Source organism: Podarcis raffonei, chromosome 15 (genome assembly GCF_027172205.1).
Source record: "Podarcis raffonei isolate rPodRaf1 chromosome 15, rPodRaf1.pri, whole genome shotgun sequence".
NCBI classification, from domain to species: Eukaryota; Metazoa; Chordata; class Lepidosauria; order Squamata; family Lacertidae; genus Podarcis; species Podarcis raffonei.
In genome coordinates, this window is record NC_070616.1 from 20,640,709 (window position 1) to 20,658,620 (window position 17,912).

At 46.3% G+C, this 17,912-nt stretch overlaps 1 protein-coding gene across 1 annotated transcript; it reads left to right on the forward strand.

The window, feature by feature from the left end:
- The first annotated feature begins 152 nt into the window (after positions 1-152).
- Positions 153-16,916, forward strand: VPS26B (VPS26 retromer complex component B). The gene is made up of 6 exons (XM_053367378.1): positions 153-1,491; positions 7,870-8,026; positions 9,223-9,387; positions 10,675-10,850; positions 11,596-11,738; positions 14,330-16,916. The coding sequence occupies exons 1-6, from the start codon at positions 1,269-1,271 to the stop codon at positions 14,474-14,476; spliced, it is 1,011 nt and encodes a 336-aa protein (XP_053223353.1). The 5' UTR covers positions 153-1,268; the 3' UTR covers positions 14,477-16,916.
- Positions 16,917-17,912: the final 996 nt, after the last annotated feature.

Below are 17,912 nucleotides of genomic sequence, written 5' to 3' on the forward strand. Positions count from 1 at the left end.
GAGTGGGGCGGGCGCTGGCCTCTCGCACTGCGCCGGCGCACCAAGGGCCGCGGACCCCGCCTCCGCGCGCACCTCGGAAGGAGGAGGACAGCGCATGCGTCCCGTGAGCGCGCTGGGGTGGAGGGACGGAGAGGCGGGCCTTCCCCTCCCCGGCTCCCCCTCCTCCCCTTTGCCCAGGAACGGGAAGGGCGCGTGCGCAGTACGAGGCCCCTGGTCCGGGACGCGGCGCGAGCTCCGCAGCCAGCAGCCAGCGCAGCCCAGGCGAAGGCGGGGAAGAGGCAGCGCATCATCGGAGCGGCGGCGGCGGCTGTCATCCTTCTTCCTTTATTTATTTTTTGCAAAGGCCCGGCTGTGCAGTGAATGCTCCGGTGCTGCGTTGCATTTCGCTGCACGGCATTGCTCTCCGGAGCCTCGGGCCTTCCTGCAGCAACCTCCCTCCGCCACCTTTTCCTTTCCTCCCAGGGAGCAACGCCTCCGCCGATTTTCCAACCCCTCCCCCCCATTCCACCTCTCTTATTTATTGATTTATTTATTTTTAGTTATTATTTAAAAACCCCAGCGAAGTGGGCCCGTAGATTGCACACGCCTACCCCCTCCGCCCGCTCCCCCTTCCCCAGCAGCAGAGTCCTCCGTGCATGCTTCTCCCCATTCCCTGCCGAAGCTGCTGCTCCCCCTTCCTCCGTGACCACCAACCATGTCCCCCACCGCTTGTAACGTTGCATTCCGTCTCCAGCTGTGAACGCCCCTTCCCGCTTCTCCTTGCACGCCCACCTTCATTGCATTGGCGCCCGAAGGTGAGAGAGCAGCGCCCCCAACCTGGGTCTGCCTTGATCCCTGCCAGTTCTTGGGTCTAGCCTTTCCAAGCCTTCGGAGCTGTAGCTTGCAGAGCATCAGTTATCATTCTTCTTATTGGGTCCAAACAGCACCTGCCTACCCCCCTTCCTTCCATCACCCCCACCAAATAGTCCCCCTTTTGCTCTGAGCCCCTTTGCCCAACAGAGCCTTAGTCCTGCCCCAGCACACCCAGGTTTCCTTATGCACCAGGATCCTGTGGTTTCCTTGTCTTACTTTGGTAACTGTTTTTTAGCCAGACAAGCGAAGATTGCATCGTGGGCTTGCAAGGTTGCTCCTCCTTCACAGCATCGGTGAAAGCTCCCGCCTGGAGAACAAGGCTTGCACAGCCACCCCAAGGTGCTGCTTGCCCCGTTCTGTGCTGCTTGGCACCGCCTTAGCCCTCTGAGGTGCCGCATCCCTTCCCCGACATCGCCATGAGCTTCTTTGGGTTCGGACAGAGTGCGGATCTGGAATTGGTCCTGAGCGACGCAGAGAGCAGGCGCCGGGCAGAGCATAAGACCGAGGAGGGCAAGAAGGAGAAATATTTCCTCTTTTATGACGGTGAGACGGTTTCGGGGAGGGTCATCCTCACCCTCAAGCACCCAAACAAGCGGCTGGAGCACCAGGGCATCAAGGTGGAGTTCATTGGGCAGATCGGTAAGTTCGGTCGGTACTTGCCATCCATGGTGGCAAAACTAAACCTCCATCAGTTGGTGCAGTTGGGTTATTTGGGGCCACATTCACACCATACATTTAAAACACCATGATACCAAAACAGTCATGGTTTCCCCCCCAGTAGAATTCTGGGAACTGTAGTTTAAGGAGACTAAGAGTTGTTAGGAGACCTCACAGAGCCACTGTTCTCAAGAGTCCCCTGGGAAGGAGTGGTGGGGAACCACTCTGGGAATTGTACCTCTGTGAGTGGGATAGGGGCCTTCCAACGGCTCTCAGGACCCTTAACAAACTACAGCTCCCAGCATTCTTTGGGGGAAGCCATGGCTATTCAGAGTGGTGTCATAGGAGTTTCAATATATGGTCAGAATGTGGCCTTGGACTCTGGATTTATTGGTCTTTGGGTGGGGAGGGGAGAAAGAGTGGCTTTTTAGATAGCAATAAGTCTCCACAGTAAAGGCAGAGATGCTTCTAAATACCAGTTGCTGAAAGCCACAGGAAGGGGGAGTGCTGTTGTGCTCAAAGTCTGCTTGCAGGGTGTTCCACAGGCATCTACTTGGCTGCTGTGAGAACAGGATGCTGGATTAGATGGGTCATTGGCCTGATCCAGCAGGCTCTTTTTATGTTATGTAGTCACGTCTTGAACATGCGGATGTCTACCCCTGACTCTGACAGCAGGGATGGTGCTGAGTATGTAAAAGGCTCGGGGTCTGGGTTGGTAAAAACAATTTGCTGGGAGTAGTTTATATGCATAGATGCACATAGATGTCACAAAAGGCAAGCTAATGTAATTCCCCATCCAGATAACCCCAGATAAATTATTCAGTTAATGTGCACGCGTGCACCTGCAGATCACCCCAAACCAACTCCTTTTCTAGTCGTCTGCCCCCAGTTAATTTTCCCAATGGGTTCTGCTCCAAATCAGTTTAGTTCTAGTTCAGTTGCCCCTATTCATTATCCACCCTGTATCACCTTCACATAAAGTCATCTTCATTTAGCCCCCCAAATTTAATATTCTACCCAGTACAGGCAACTCCCTTCATGTGTCAATTGGACGCGCCTGTAATGGTCCCCGCCTGCACTTCAAATCAATTTCCTCTGAATGTGTTATTCAGAATCCACTGGGCTGTTGAAAAAGATTTGTGTAGGATGTCTGGCAGCATCACCACATTTTCTGTGTATGGTCTCAAGACACATTCATGAACAGTAGGGCTATCTGTGGCAACTAGCCATGATGACCGTGTTGTACCTCCACTGTCAGAGGCAGTATCCTCTGAATATTAGTTGGTAGGAATCATGCTGTTGCATTCAGGTCCTGCTTCTGGGCTTCTCATAGGCATGCAGTGGGCCATTGGACTGATCCCATAAGGCACTCTTTGTGCTCTTCTGAGGCAGTATACCTCTTGGTAAGAAGAGTGGGCTGATTTTCATGCTGGATAGGTCTACTTAGAGCTATTAGGTAAGATGGATGAATAGAAGCTCTATGTATCAAAGCAGTATACCCTTTAGTATAAAGGAAAAAGAGAGAGAGAGGCCTAGTGAACAGAACCTCACAGACATAACTAGCATATATATCTCTTTATACCATATGCTGAAGGAGAAGAATAGTTGGGAAAGGGAACTGTTTTAATAGATAGACAGTACAGGCTCTGGGTTTTTAAGATGTGATAATAATAGGCACATCTCCTTGTCAAATTCAGCTCAACCATGTTGTAAGCAAGCGAAGGTGTTTCTGAATTTTCAAGGGAGACCCCTCCCATTTTTCTTATTGCTGCTTTTGAACACAGCCATTGATTTAGCCTAGTTGGAGGGTGAAGAACATGTGGCCCTCCAGATGTTGCTGGGCTACAACTCCCCATCATCCTTGGTCATTTCCCATGCTGGCCGGAGCTGATGGGAATGAGAGTCCAACAACTCTTGGAGTTCCCTAATCTTTGGCTTAGTGTTGCCTTGTCCCAGCCTGGAAAAGCTGTGCTCTCTGTGGTTTGCAATCCTTCCAGTGGTGTTGACCAAGATAGACGGGGAGGATAGCAGGCAGGGGCACGTGGACCATAACCATGTCTTTAAAAAGAGAGACAAAGAGAAAGTTGGTGTTTCTGGCTGCTGTGACTCACAGCCATTGACAGCCCTCAGGTGGGAGTCGAAGAAGCAGCCTTGTGCTGAGTCAGACCACTGGGTCCATCTGACTCAGCATTCTCTACGTTGCCTGGCTGACGGTGGCCCTCCAGGGTTACAGGCAGGGGTCTCCCCTGGTCCCAGTCCCACCTGGAGATTGAACCAGGGACCTTCTGCTTGCAAGGTGGATGCTTTGCCCCTGAGCCATGGCCCTCTAATGAATCTAACCATTGGTCTGTCCTGGCTTGTATTGTCCGCTCCAGTAGGTTACTGCTTTTCTAGCATCCCAGGCAAAGTCCTTCCTGTCCCATAACAGGCAGTGATGGCCACCAACCTGGATGACTTTGAAAGAGGATTAGACATATTCATGGAGTAAAAGGCTGTCGGCAGCTGCTAGCCAGGATGGCTGTGTTCTGCCTCCATTGTCAGAGACATAATTCCTCTGAAAACCAGTTGCTGGGAATTTCATGTGGGCAAAGTACTGTTGCACTCAACATCCAGCTTTCAGGCTTTCCACGGACATCTGATTAGCCACTGTGTGGGCATGATGCTGGACTAGAGAAGCTATTGGGCTGATTCAGCAGGTTAGTTTTATGTTCCTGCTACTTGCTCCTTTTAACTGGAGGTGCCAGGATTCAACCTAGGACCTTATTGGGTGTGCCAGGCAAATGTTTTACAGCTGAGCTACAGCCTGCTTTGATTTTTGTTCTCACCAGCAGTGAACTTGGGGTTTTCTTCTGAGAATACTGATGTTTGCCTCTGCCAATAATGGTAGAAAAGGTTATCTGACTATCATTTATTTGCGCAACTGCTAATCAGTGGGTGGATGCAAGCTGCCTGTCTGAATACCAGTCATTGGGGAGCAACAGCGGCAGAGGTCTCTTGCGCTGATGGGCTCAAAAACTGTATAAGCGTGATGATAGGTGGGCACAAGAAGTCTACACTTAAACTGAGCATGCATGCAAATATAAGCAGTAGCCAGTGTTTTATGACAATGCCAACTGTTAACTCTTTATCTCTTTATCTTAATCTTTATCTTTATCTTAAGTTATTAGCAGTAGTGTGGTAAATTCAGAAGTGCAGGGTTCCTTCATGATAGTCATAGCCCCCTAGAAACGGCTGCCACTGAATCTAGGCTCCCTCTAAAATGTAAGTTGCAGTTAATCTGCTTTTTCTTATCCCATATTTTCCTATCTGGGATTTGATCGCCTGCCCACGCATCCATTGCCCTTCAGGTTGATGCTCATGTTACCCTTTCATACAGTGTTATTCTGTCAAGCTCCAGCTGAGAAAAAGCCCTGCTTTCATATATGAATCCACATGATTCTTTACCAGCACAACCCAGGCACCTAACAATGTTGACCTGGAAATGGCCACAGGCATCACATTTGATTGTGATGCAGGTGTCGAGAAAGTGTATACCCTGGCCCACCTCCTTGTCAGTGCAAGGGAACCCAAACTTAATACATGTACTTGGCATAGACATTCTTAATGTTGCACTCTGTGGGCAACACTTGCATCACAAAATCTGCACATGCAGGAAAAATAAACTTGAGAATCCCAAATATCAGGGAGCGTTTGGAACACCAAACTGGCATGTTGAAGAGACAGGGGTCGGCTGTGGTTGTGTGAAGGATCCGCCGCATGCTCAGTGTTTCCCCAGCCCCTTCTCCCCTCCTCTTGCAGTCTCCAAAACTGATCTAAGTGGATGGAGTAACAAATTGGGGTTGATTTCTGGCAAACTCATTCGGCTTCGTGAATACGTTGTTGGTCGGCTCCTTTGCCTGGCGCTTTCCAGATTACATTTACTAACAGTAAATGATTATGCGGCCAGGATTCTGTACCCGCTTTCGGTTCTCTCTGTGTGGTGCATCCACGCCTCCTAGTCGTTTTTGCAGTCTGAGAAGCCGGATGACATCCCAAGTGCCTATTTATTACGTTGGAGGGGAAAAAATTCTGGCTTTCTATTTTGATTCCCTTGTTCCATGTGGTCAGCTCTGACTGTTCCCTGAGCCAGGGCTTGTGGGAAGAACCTCCCGCCTTCCCCAGCTATACTCTGTCAACCTGTTTTTCCTGCCTCTGCTTATTAGAAGGAACCTGAATGGCAGAAGACCTCAGTTCAATTCTAATTCATCCTTCCAGGTGTGGTATCTAGACATTAATGGCGTGGCAGGAGCAACAGTAATATAACAGGGAGGGTGGCTGTTTGGGGGAGGACTGCAGGTCAGTGGCTCATGCTTTGCAAGCAAAAGGTCCCTGGTTCAATCCCCAATAACTCAAGGAAGGAATGAGAGAGAGAGAGAGAGAGAGAGAGAGAGAGAGAGGGACTGATTGACTAGCAGGTGATGCTGCTTATCTGCTGGATCCACTCAACCAGTACTGAACTAGGGGGAGAAATAGTCTGACCTGGCTTAACGCAGTTTCCTATTAATCTGTCCGTACCTTTTTACAAGGCACCAGATTGGTACCTGCTTTTTCAGATCCAGATACTGTTTAGTCCATCATTGGTTGGTCCTTCAGCAGGAGCTGACTAATCCAATAGGCATAGGATTGCACTGTTAGGCAGCAATCCTACAATTGCTTCCTGGGAGCACAGTACCATTGAACTAAATGGGGTTTTCTTCTGAGTTGGCATGTGTAGAATAGCCCTGTGAATGTAGTAGAGCCGATGTTTTAAACCTTTGGCCCTCCAGATGTTGCCAAACTGCAGCCCCAGCAAGCATGGGCAGTGGGCAGGGGTGATGGGAGTTGCAGTTCAGCAAGAATTGGAGGGCCAGTGGTTCCCCCTATCTGTAGTACACAAAGCTTTTTTTAAAAAATGATGATGTGTTAATTTTACATCCTCAGTAAACATCTGAAAAGTTTTTGCAACAGCTAAGAGTAGTTGAACTGAAACAATTTGATTAGGAAAAGCAAGTTCAATAAATTGTGCTTGGTGTGGTTTAAATGTATGCAAACAATTCAGAGTATTACTTGAAAATTACTTTTATTGGAACGCTTGCAAACATTTCAAGAGTTGACAACAAAATAGCATACACGTCGCCTGTTACTTCAATTTTAAGAAATAAAGTGAAGGCACTGAAAACTGCTTAACATTTTTATTTTCATGTGCTGGAATAGTTGTGTGCATAAATCTTAGGGAGAAGACGTTTTAAAAAGCTAATTGCAGCTTTGAATTTAGATTTGACTAGTTGCTGTATCCAATTTGACTTGTATTGTAGTTATTCATCGCGCTACTAATTGATTTTTTATGAAACAACATGTTTCTAAAACTGGTAAGCTTTGCATAAGAAAAATATTGCATTGGAAAGTTTTCTTTAAAAATTCCATGCCAGAAGATTTTGTCCCCATCACTGCTTGAGGGAGGGCTGTCATGACAATTCAGGTGTCTACTGCAGGCAAAAGCCCTAAACAACTTGAGAACCTATTGGCTTTTGGAACTGCTTTTTCCTTGTGGATCTTCCTGGGCCCTAAAATAATCTGCTGGTGCCCTCCTCATTTCTGAAGCACAGACAGTGGCAATAAGAGAGAGGGTCTTTTCAGGGTCTTTATTTATGGAACACTATTTGTATAGACTCACCTGGCACCTAATGTTTTTTCAGCACCAAGGAAATAAATTCTTCCAGGACTTCTAAAACAACTTTTAGAGATTATTTTAGCATCTCAGATTTCAGCCTCTTTTTAATGTGAAGGTTATTAGTCTTAGGGTTTTGATCTCTATGTGATTGGGCCAGCGTTGATACTTATTTTTTCTTGTTGATTAGCTGCATCCATTTAAATTGTTAGCTTTTTTTTTGCTGGTGCTTTGATATACTTTACTGCAGGGCTGGGCTGACTTCAGGCTTCTACTTTGCTTTTTACTGGAACCCCTAGATCCACCAACCAGTGCTTGGCCAAAAAAACCTTGTGCTTAGAGCTAAAGAATTCTGACCTCAGTAATTTATTTTGGGTACCAGAAAATAACAGAGCTCACCAGCTTCACACACAAAAATCTACCATTGGTTAGCTCAAGCTGCTTCTTTCTTTTTCTTCAGCAGCATAATTTATGGCAAGAAGGATTCGTTTTATTGCTTCTATTGGGAGCCATAAATCCTTGCTAATCTACTGCCAGTCACTCGGAGATCTACCAGTTGATGTAGGGCTACCTTCTGCCTTAATGTTCCTTTCCTATTTTCTTGCACTTCACCTGGAGGCTTCTAAAATGAGGCCACAAATAGCCTTGCTTCACCAAGAATCTTTCACTTCTAGAGCTATATTACGATCGAGGAAACCACCATGAATTCGTGTCACTTGTGAAGGACTTGGCCCGCCCCGGAGAATTCACCCAGTCACAGACCTTTGATTTTGAATTCACACACGTGGAGAAACCATACGAATCCTACACGGGGCAGAACGTGAAGCTGAGGTGAGCTCCATCTCCGCTCCTCCAGCCTTTCCCAGTTTTCTTTGCAGCAATGCCACTAAGATGCCACTAAGAATTTGATCTCCTTCAACCTGGTGCCTGGCAGGTGTTTTGGAATACAGCTTCCCACAGCTTCACTGGCTGGGACTGGTGGGAGTTGGAATCCAGAACATCTGGAGCTGTCAGATTGGGGAGATCAAGGCTTTGGTTGTCTGAAATAAAGTTACTGTGGTGGAATTAAAAATATGAATCTCTGTGGACAAAACAAAAAAAGAGAAATTTCTCAGTGCCTGGATTCAGAACACAGGACTTGCACATGAAGAGTCCCAGTAGCAGAGTCTTAAACTCACAAAAATAAACAGCAGTATAGCATAGGAATATAGGTTGTTAAACATTTTTTATCCCATTCAGCTGCACACAGCAGCTGACCTTTTTCTACCCATCTTACAATGAGCAAACCACACGCTGTTAAGTAAGTTTAAATGCTTTACTTACAGATTCAAGGTCTCAGTCCTGCATTGCTTCCCCAGATATTCTTCCTCACTGGTTACATCATGGAAAAGAGAACAGACAAAGGAGGGAATTTGACTTCCTTCCTTCCATGGTGAGGGGTCGTGGCAAAGGCTTTGCCAACCCCTTCCTCCCAAGGAGAAGGGGGTGATCTAGCCAAGCCTGGGAGGACTTACAGTATGATCTTAACTCATGATTGCTAGCTGTATTTGACTGCAGTCTCCCAAAGTTTGTATGTATTTTGGTATGTAGAACCAAACCAATTTTTTTAAAAAAATTGTTTAGTCCACTGGAACCTCCAGCTATTTCCAAGTTGTCCCATTCATGTAAGGACTTCCCTTTGCATGACAGAACTGCACCCACTCCACTGTGATTTTCTCCATAGGGTTGTGAGACTGATTAGTGTATAAACTGCTATGGGAGCCTTTTTGGCTGAAGGCGGTGTGTATGTGTGTGTGTGAAAATTGCCTTTTCTTTCTTTAAAGCAGTCATATCCCACCTTTCTATCCAAGGCCACTTATTGTCAGTAAGCTCAAACAACTGGAAAATCTGAATGCAGTTATAAAAAATCCTAGCATCCAAAACGAAAAGAAAGGTGCATTTAAGTATCTATTGCAGATGCTTAATAGACATGAACCCTCAGGCTGTTGAGAGACTTGCTACCACAATTGGGTCTTTCTTTTTTGCAGGTACTTCCTCCGGGCTACTGTGAGCCGCAGACTGAACGACGTGGTGAAGGAGATGGACATTGTTGTACACACACTTAGCACGTACCCAGAACTTAATTCCTCCATCAAGATGGAGGTGGGCATTGAAGATTGCCTGCATATTGAGTTTGAGTACAATAAATCCAAGTAAGTTGTTCCACAAAGGCTTCCTACTGAATGAGTTGGGTATTTGAGGTTTGTATATGGGGATGTAGCCAAGTGACTAGGAAGACGTCCCTTGGAGATTGTGACTTCGTCCTTGTGCACTTCTTCTCCCATGGATGGTTGAGTGGCAGGCAATCCCTTAAAAGAGGTGTAGGGGAAAACCTTAGGCCCTCAGGAGGTTGCTGAGTGACCACTCCCATCAACCTTGGGCATGCTCGCTGGGCTCAGCAACATTGGGAGAGCCCAAGGACCCCCACACTCTCCTTAAAGAATGGCAATAGCTTGGTGGTAGTATCCATGCAGAAGGTCGCAGGTTCAATCCCTTGGATGTCTCGGTAGGCCTGAGAAACCTTGGAGAGCCATTGCCAATCAGTGTAGACCAGCTTTGGAGAACCAGTTGGTAAACCAGCAACATCTGGAGAGACAAGGGTTCCCCACATCTGTCCTTGACCTGGCTGGAACTTATGAGAGACAGGAGTCCAACAGGGCTGGATGATACCTGGTTTTCAACATTGCAATATGTCATCAGCTAAATAAGGACGGAGCTATGTAGAGACGGACAGTATGGCTGGGTGTTATCTAGTCTTCAACTTTGTGATATAGCGCCAGCTAAGCATTGCGATATAGTGATAAATCACAGTGTCTGAAATAAGGATGGCGCTGGTTTTCAACCTCATGATGTATCACCAGCTAAACACCGTGATAGGCTTACTATTATATAACAATGTCTGAAATAAAGATGGAGCTATATAGAGGCATTGGCTGGCTTCACAGTTTTTCCCACATTGTGATTTTTTGCATAGCACACAAACACACATCTTGAGTCCCAGTATATTTCCAGGTCAAAACTTATGAAACCAATAGCACAGGTACCCCCAAACTCAGCCCTCCAGATGTTTTGGGATTACAGTTCCCACCATTCCTGACCACTGGTGCTGTTAGTTAGGGATGATGGGAGTTGTCCCAAAACATCTGGAGGGCCGAGTTTTGGGATGCCTGCAATAGCATAATACGGACTTGAAACCAGTTTTGGACGATATATCACCTGGCCCTAGAGTCCCAACATCTGGGGGGACCTATCATTCTATTTTGTTGTTTAAAGGTCATTATCAATTTGTTAATGCTTGTTTTGACCCACTTTGATCTGAAGAAGCTGGGTAGATTTTAAAAATAAAATTAAATAAGCAACATGCAAGCAAACAACTCTGAAAAGAGAGATTCTCTGGTCTGTTGAGTCTATTTTCTTTGTTGATTTCCGGCTCTCCCCAGGTACCATTTAAAAGACGTGATCGTTGGGAAAATCTACTTCCTCCTAGTGCGGATCAAGATCAAGCACATGGAGATCGACATCATCAAGAGGGAGACCACGGGGACCGGCCCTAATGTTTACCATGAAAACGATACAATAGCTAAATATGAGATCATGGATGGGGCACCTGTCAGAGGTAAGGAGGGATTCCTTGGAAGGATGCCCCAAGGCAGCCATCCCCCCCCCCCCAACCTGGTGGCTTCTGGATATTTTGGACTGCAGCTCCCAGCCAGCATAGCCAATGGTGAGGAATGACGGCAGATGTAGTCCCAGCAGCATTTGTTAGTGCATCATCCCTGTACTAAAGGGATGGCGGTTTCAGGTGGTTAACCTGGCATCTCATGCTAAAAAAGGCATGAGTTGTACCACCGAGCTGCAGCCCCTCTCCACAACACTCTTTTAAATTCCCCTTCCTCCACCACTTTTTTTGCACATTTATTTACTTAAAGCATCTCAAGAAAGCAAAAATGCAGCATTAAAACAGTGCTATAAGAGCATATCAAAACGGGGATTTGGGGAATTTGTACAGATCGAAACAAGGGTAGCGGCCCCTCCATTTCACACTTTGGCCTTGGTAGCTGAACGAGGACAGGAACTCTGGTCTCCTTGCTCCGAACCCAACACCAGGCGTGGCTTCCAGATGTTCCTGGATACAGTTCCTGTCGTCGCTCACCATTGGCCCTGCTGGCTGGGGCTGATGGGCGTTGTAGTCCAGCAATGCCTCAAAGGCTGCAGGTGCTGTATTCTTGCCCAGTGCACCTATTTGTTGCACCATTGCTCTTTCTCCAGTGGAAACGTGAAAACAAAACCAGTGGGAAGTTCTGTTATAAGTGTGTTCCAGCTTGGAAAATTGGTTTTGCTTTTTTTGGCCTCCTTTGCAGGGGAGTCCATCCCCATCAGGCTCTTCCTCGCTGGCTACGAACTGACGCCGACCATGAGGGACATCAATAAGAAGTTCTCGGTGCGCTACTATCTCAACCTCGTGCTGATTGATGAGGAGGAGCGGCGCTATTTTAAACAGCAGGTGAGGTGGCGTGGGGCCCTAACAGCTGCCTGAGGACCCAAGCGGGCAGGCCTGCTATGGGAAGTTCGATGCAGACAGTGGGGCTGTTGTCTCCCCTTTGCTGCATAGTTAGGATATGCGGAACCGGTAACTCTCCAGATGTTTCCGGATTGCAATTTATCAATCCCTGACCTTTGGCTATGCTGGTGGGGGCTGATGGGAGTTCATGAATTCTCCAGCCCCGGTTTAGGCCAAGAACTGAGTGTGTGTCTCTCTCACACACACCTACAGTGACACCTTTTGTGATACTGTTGCCTGGATCCTGAGGGTGTTGTGTGCACAGGCAGCTCCCATTTTAGGCACATCCAATACCGTGGTACCTCAGGTTACAGACACTTCGGGTTAAAAATGCTTCAGGTTACAGACTCCGCTAGTCCAGAAATAGTACCTCAGGTTAAGAACTTTGCTTCAGGATGAGAACAGAAATCATGCAGCGGCAGCAGGAGGCTCCATTAGCTAAAGTGGTACCTCGGGTTAAGAACAGTTTCAGGTTAAGAACGGACCTCCAGAACAAATTAAGTTCTTAACCAGAGGTACCACTATATGTGTGCGATTGCGCACATGTGCCTCATGGTAAAGTAACCTGAAAATGTCACCAAAAGGGACGGAATGAGGTGTTATGCAGGCTTTTTTGATGGTGTTTAAAATATGCACGGTTTCACTTATACATGCGGAGCCATTGTCTGTATTTCAGGGGGAAACGGACACATGCATGTGAACGACTTTGACAAGGAAGGGATGTAGCTCAGCGGCAGACTGTGTACTTGGTGTGTGGAAGGTCCCAGGTTCAATCCCCAGCCTCTCCAGTAGGGCTGGGAATGCCCCCTGCTTGTACTCCTGGAGAGTTGCTACCTGTCACCAGGGACAATACTCAGGCCCCATCTGCACTATGCAGTTAAAACGATATCATACCTCTTTAGATTTTCGTGGTTGCTCTCCTCCCCACTTGCCAGAATCCTCAGAACTGTAGTTTAGGGTGCTGAGTTGTTAGGAGACCCCTCTCCCCATCCCTGAGCTACAATTCTCTCTTTTTTTTTTTTATAAAATTTTTATTGGCTTTTCAACATATATTATAAGACATTACAAACAACAAACACAAACATGTATAATTTCATGAATTTTTTCATGTACCCAATTTCAACGACTTCCCCATGCCTCCCTTTTCTGCATCCCTATTTTAAACTTTTTCAGCAACCCCTGATCTGAATTACTTATAAATTCCTTTCTGTAACCCTTTTCTTTCCTCTTGTCCAATCATTTATCTCTGCAAATCTGCTATGCTTTACCCATGACATTTTAACACTCACTAATTTTACAACAATTTTTAAGATAAAATTTAAATTTCTTCCAATCTTCTTCCACCGTCTCTTTCCCTTGGTCACGGATTCTGCCCGTCATCTCTGCCAGTCCCATGTAGTCAATCACCTTCGTCTGCCACTCTTCCAGCGTGGGTAGTTCTTGTGTCTTCCAATACTTTGCTAGTAGAACTCTTGCTGCTGTTGTAGCATACATAAAAAACGTCCTATCTTTCTTTGACACCAATTGGCCTACCATGCCCAGGAGAAAAGCCTCTGGTTTCTTATGAAAGGTACACTTAAGCACCTTCTTAATTTCATTATAAATCATTTCCCAGAAGGCCTTAATCCTTGGGCACGTCCACCAAAGGTGATAGAAAGTACCTTCAGTTTCATTACATTTCCAGCATTTGTTATTGGGCAAATGATAAATTTTTGCAAGCTTGACTGGGGTCATGTACCACCTATAAATCATTTTCATAATATTCCTGAGCTACAATTCTCAAGAGTGGTTTCACTTTATTATTAAATTTATTTATATCCTGCCTTTTCCCCGGACTGGGTGGGGGGGGGGCACTCCAGGCAGCTTACAAAGATTAAAACCCCCCAGATAAAATACAGAAGGCTGAAAACATATACAGTGGTACCTCGGGTTAAGTACTTAATTCATTCTGGAGGCCCGTAGTTAACCTGAAACTGTTCTTAACCTGAAGCACCACTTTAGCTAATGGGGCCTCCTGCTGCTGCTGCGCCGCCGGAGCACGATTTCTGTTCTCATCCTGAAGCAAAGTTCTTAACCTGAAGCACTATTTCTGGGTTAGTGAAGTCTGTAACCTGAAGCGTATGTAACCAGAGATACCACTGTAGCATGTAATAGCTAAAAAGTAATTAAACTATAATAAAATAAAAACAGATCTATTAAAGTACAGATAGGAAAAACAGCACAGCACTATTTGAAAGTCCTTTCCTTAACAAAACAGCTCCCAAAAGCCTGTCCGAATTAAACAAGTGTCCAACTGCCAGCAGAAGGACAAGAAGTAGGGAGCCAGTCTGGCCTCTCTAGGAAGGGAATTCAATCCCTCTTCCCAGGGGACTCTGGGAATTCTCGTTCTCTGGGAAGAAGAGGGGTCTTCTAACAACTCTTGGCACCCGTAACAAACTGCAGTTCTAGACGGAACTTTTGGTCTGATGCGTGGCACATACCGGGGGTACCAACTGATTAATAATACAATCCCATCTCTCCTTTTGCGGGAGCAGGAGGTGGTGTTATGGCGCAAAGGCGACATTGTGAGAAAGAGCATGTCCCACCAAGCTGCCATTGCCTCTCAGCGGTTCGAAGGCACGTCTTCCCAGACAGAGAGCAGAACGCCCAGCCAGCCTTCAGAGAACAACGGCCGGCAGTGAGGCGGTTGTGGGATGAGGAGTTCCAAAGCGCTTCCGTGGTCAAGGCTTGAAGATGTCGATGAGGAAGGAGAACGCAGAACGGATCTTTCACCAGAGACTTGCGAACACAAATTATCTTGTCAGGTTGTGTGTGTGTGTTTTCTTCATTTTTCTTTGTTCCTTTCCCCCTGAGGACTCGCAACTTAACGGAATGGGGAGGGAGCCAACGGACGTGACAGCGACAAGGTTTGCCTCCCTCTACATTCAAATATTCCTTGGGGATAGGGCGGGGAGCTGGGTCAGTGGCTTTAGAAGGCATGATGAAGGGAAGGGCGGCTGGTGAAAAGTGTGTCTGTGTTCTCACATGATGCTAAAAGCATCCCCCCCCCTCAAAAAATGTAAAGACACCCCCATCGGTTTTACTGTACATTTGGGTTTTTAATTTTTTTTTAAGAGCGCTCCATTTACTCTTCCTCAGTGGCATTATTCATATGTGTACATAATTAGCACCAGAGAGGCTCATTTAGCATTCAAGTGTAAAAATAATAATAATTTCCCCAGCATTTCTTAAACTCCTAAAAGCTGATGGGACACTTCTTTCCCAAATAAAAATCTGGGAGTCTCGCTTCATTCTTACACCCAAAACGGTTTTACTTTTTAAGGTAAATGTTATGTCCCTGGGTGAGTCTGTGTTCTGAGCACAGCTCCTGCTTAGAAGGAAGCAGGTGCACCACAGCATCTCTTGCAGACACACACAGCAGACAGCCTCTGAAGGCAGGCATAGGAAGATCTGCACTGGCTGTGATTTGAATGACTGACTGGAGAGGTGTGTCTGGTAAATCGCAGAGAGGTGACAGGGAGCCTCTTTGGCTAGGTTGGTGCAGTGGGCTCCTGGTAGCATGGCCCTCCAATGTCATTAGATTCCAACTCCTTATCAGCCCAAGGCAGTATCTATTAGGGGCAGGGTTGATGGACATTGTGGTCCAGTAACATTTGGAGGGCCACAGGTTCCCCACCCTTCGTTAATTTAATTAACTTGCTGATTGTGGCATGGGAATTGTTTTTTACCCCCTGTCTTTTGAGTTTCTTTTGTCGAACTGGAAAAACAACACTACTGTTTTCACTAAGCCAGTTGTGTGCAGTTGAGACGTCCTTCGTTGAAAACTGGAGCGCGAGGAGGAAAGCTGCACTGTGGGGGCCTTTAAAAAAAAAGGCATAGTGAGGGAGGGAAGCTCACACACCCCGTTTCTGTTGTAGCCCACTTTAAAATATACCCTCCCCAATAGCATTCTCCTATTTCCCAAGCTGTCTGCATGCACTCTGTTGCTATTCCAAAAGTTGGATCAGCACAGCTCATTCCCAAACTGTGTTCCGTGAGGGAAAAACCCCCAAGGACCTGGTACCTTCTGTATGTACATTCCTTGATCGCTGAGGTGATCCACGCTCTTTCACATCCTAAAAGCGAACCTTCGGGGAGGTGGAATGGCAAGCTGTGTCTAAAAGTGCGTCCCTTAGGATTAGATATTTGGAAAGCACTGATGAATTGGGCTGCTTTTCCCTAAGTGTGCTGGGGGCACCTGCTCTTGGACATATTTCCCCACATCCTATAAAAGACCACACACACCCTGCAGCCAAAGCTTCATCTCCCCGGATCCCCCCACCCCCCCTGGAAAAGCCTGATATAAGCTTAAAGTTAATTGAACACTAAAAATGTACAGAGTTAAATAGATGTGTCTTGTTCTGTAAGCATGAATTGGTTTTATTCGTCTTCACCATTGAGATTGACTAAGGAGAACAAACACAGTCACTTTCTTCCCTCCAAGCCCATTTTGTGATAAATATGCACTTTCTTCTGTAGAGGTGGGCGTAAGACTGAATGTCACCTCAAAATATTCAGAAATTCGTTGGTTGAGTTGCTCTCCCTCTAATACAAACCATTTACCCGTAATTTAATAGCATAAATATTTCTCTGATTTGCCTTCTGACTTCAGCACTTTTAGGAATGTTTCTTTTAAGCTTCTCCCCTCTTTATTTTCCTCCCGTGAATCAATGAGAACTAGAAACTTGAGCACCACAGCTGCTCCCTCCACAAAAATAAAACCTACTTGCAGTTCTAACAGATTCCTGGGACCAAGCAAATGTTTTGTATTTAAGACACCCACACCTTCATTCCGTTTCTTAATCAGTGGGATATATCTATGCAGAGATTCTACCAGATCGCTGTAAAAGCACCAGAGGACATGACAATTGTCAGCTTTTATTTTAGGAAAGAGACACGTGGGCAGCTCGTGTGCATGTGATGGCTAAAAATGTGTAGGCTATGCCTGATGAAATTTCAGAAGGCAGAGGGGCTACTTGAATAAAATTTCTGGTGGCCTGCATGTGTTTTTCCCTGTATCGAAGTGATTAAAGTGCATTTTTTTTACAGCTTGTAGAATAAATTGCACAGAATTGTCTTAAATTTGCAAAATTAGTGCAGGGTACGTGATTTCAGTTTTCTCAGTTGTCCTTATGCAGAACTACCTTTCTTTCATAGAATTAAAGTACTGTAGAGTTGGAAGAGACACCAAGCGTCACCTGGACCAACCCCCGTCATGTTTGAATTGAAAACACCCCCACCTATTTGGAAATACAGTTCTCTGAATAATCCAGCCTTTACATGAGGGATGGGGAACCTGTAGCCCTCCAGATGTTTCTGGACTACAACTGCCATCATCCCTAAATCTTGACCATGCTGAGCAGGGTTTATGGGGGTTGGAGTCCCTAAGCAGTGGGAACCTGTAGCCCTTCCAAATGTTGTCGGGACTCTAAATCACAACATCCTTTACTATTGGTCATGGTAGCTGGGGCTGATGGGAGCTGGAGTTCAGCAACATCTGGAGGGCCACAGCCAAGCCGGCCATTATTGGAAAGCTATTTCTCCCTGTTGCTTTGCGACCCACGGATAGAGAGTTCAAGGATTGTGTGTTGCTTGCAGAGGAGGGGAGAGAATACAATGCCTTCTGTAAAGTGTAGGTAGATCTTGCAGTCCTGCTTGAGCATAAAGCCATATTCTCTGGCAGGCTGTATTCTGAAGAATACCACTGCAAATGTATTTTTAAACGGGCTGTGCCCTTGCTCACTTCACCTGCCAACCTTCCTCCCCTCCCTTTACACCTCACCAAAAAAATTCCTCCTCTCCATGGTTCATCTGGGCCACCCACTGCCTATGTATCCATCTTCTGGTTCCCTCACCTTGCCTGGGCTGCTGGAATCTCCACCCTCCAGTTCCCTCCTCGACCCTCCTTTTCCCTGAGCAGCTTGTCACACTGTCATTTTCATCGCCATCTGGCTGTAGCCAAGAGAACTGCAGTGTGATGACATCCTTAGGATTTTTTATATTGCAGAGATACAGAATCTGGTACTAGATAGTGGGATCCATGCAAATAACATTCTTATCTTTATTCTGACAACACCT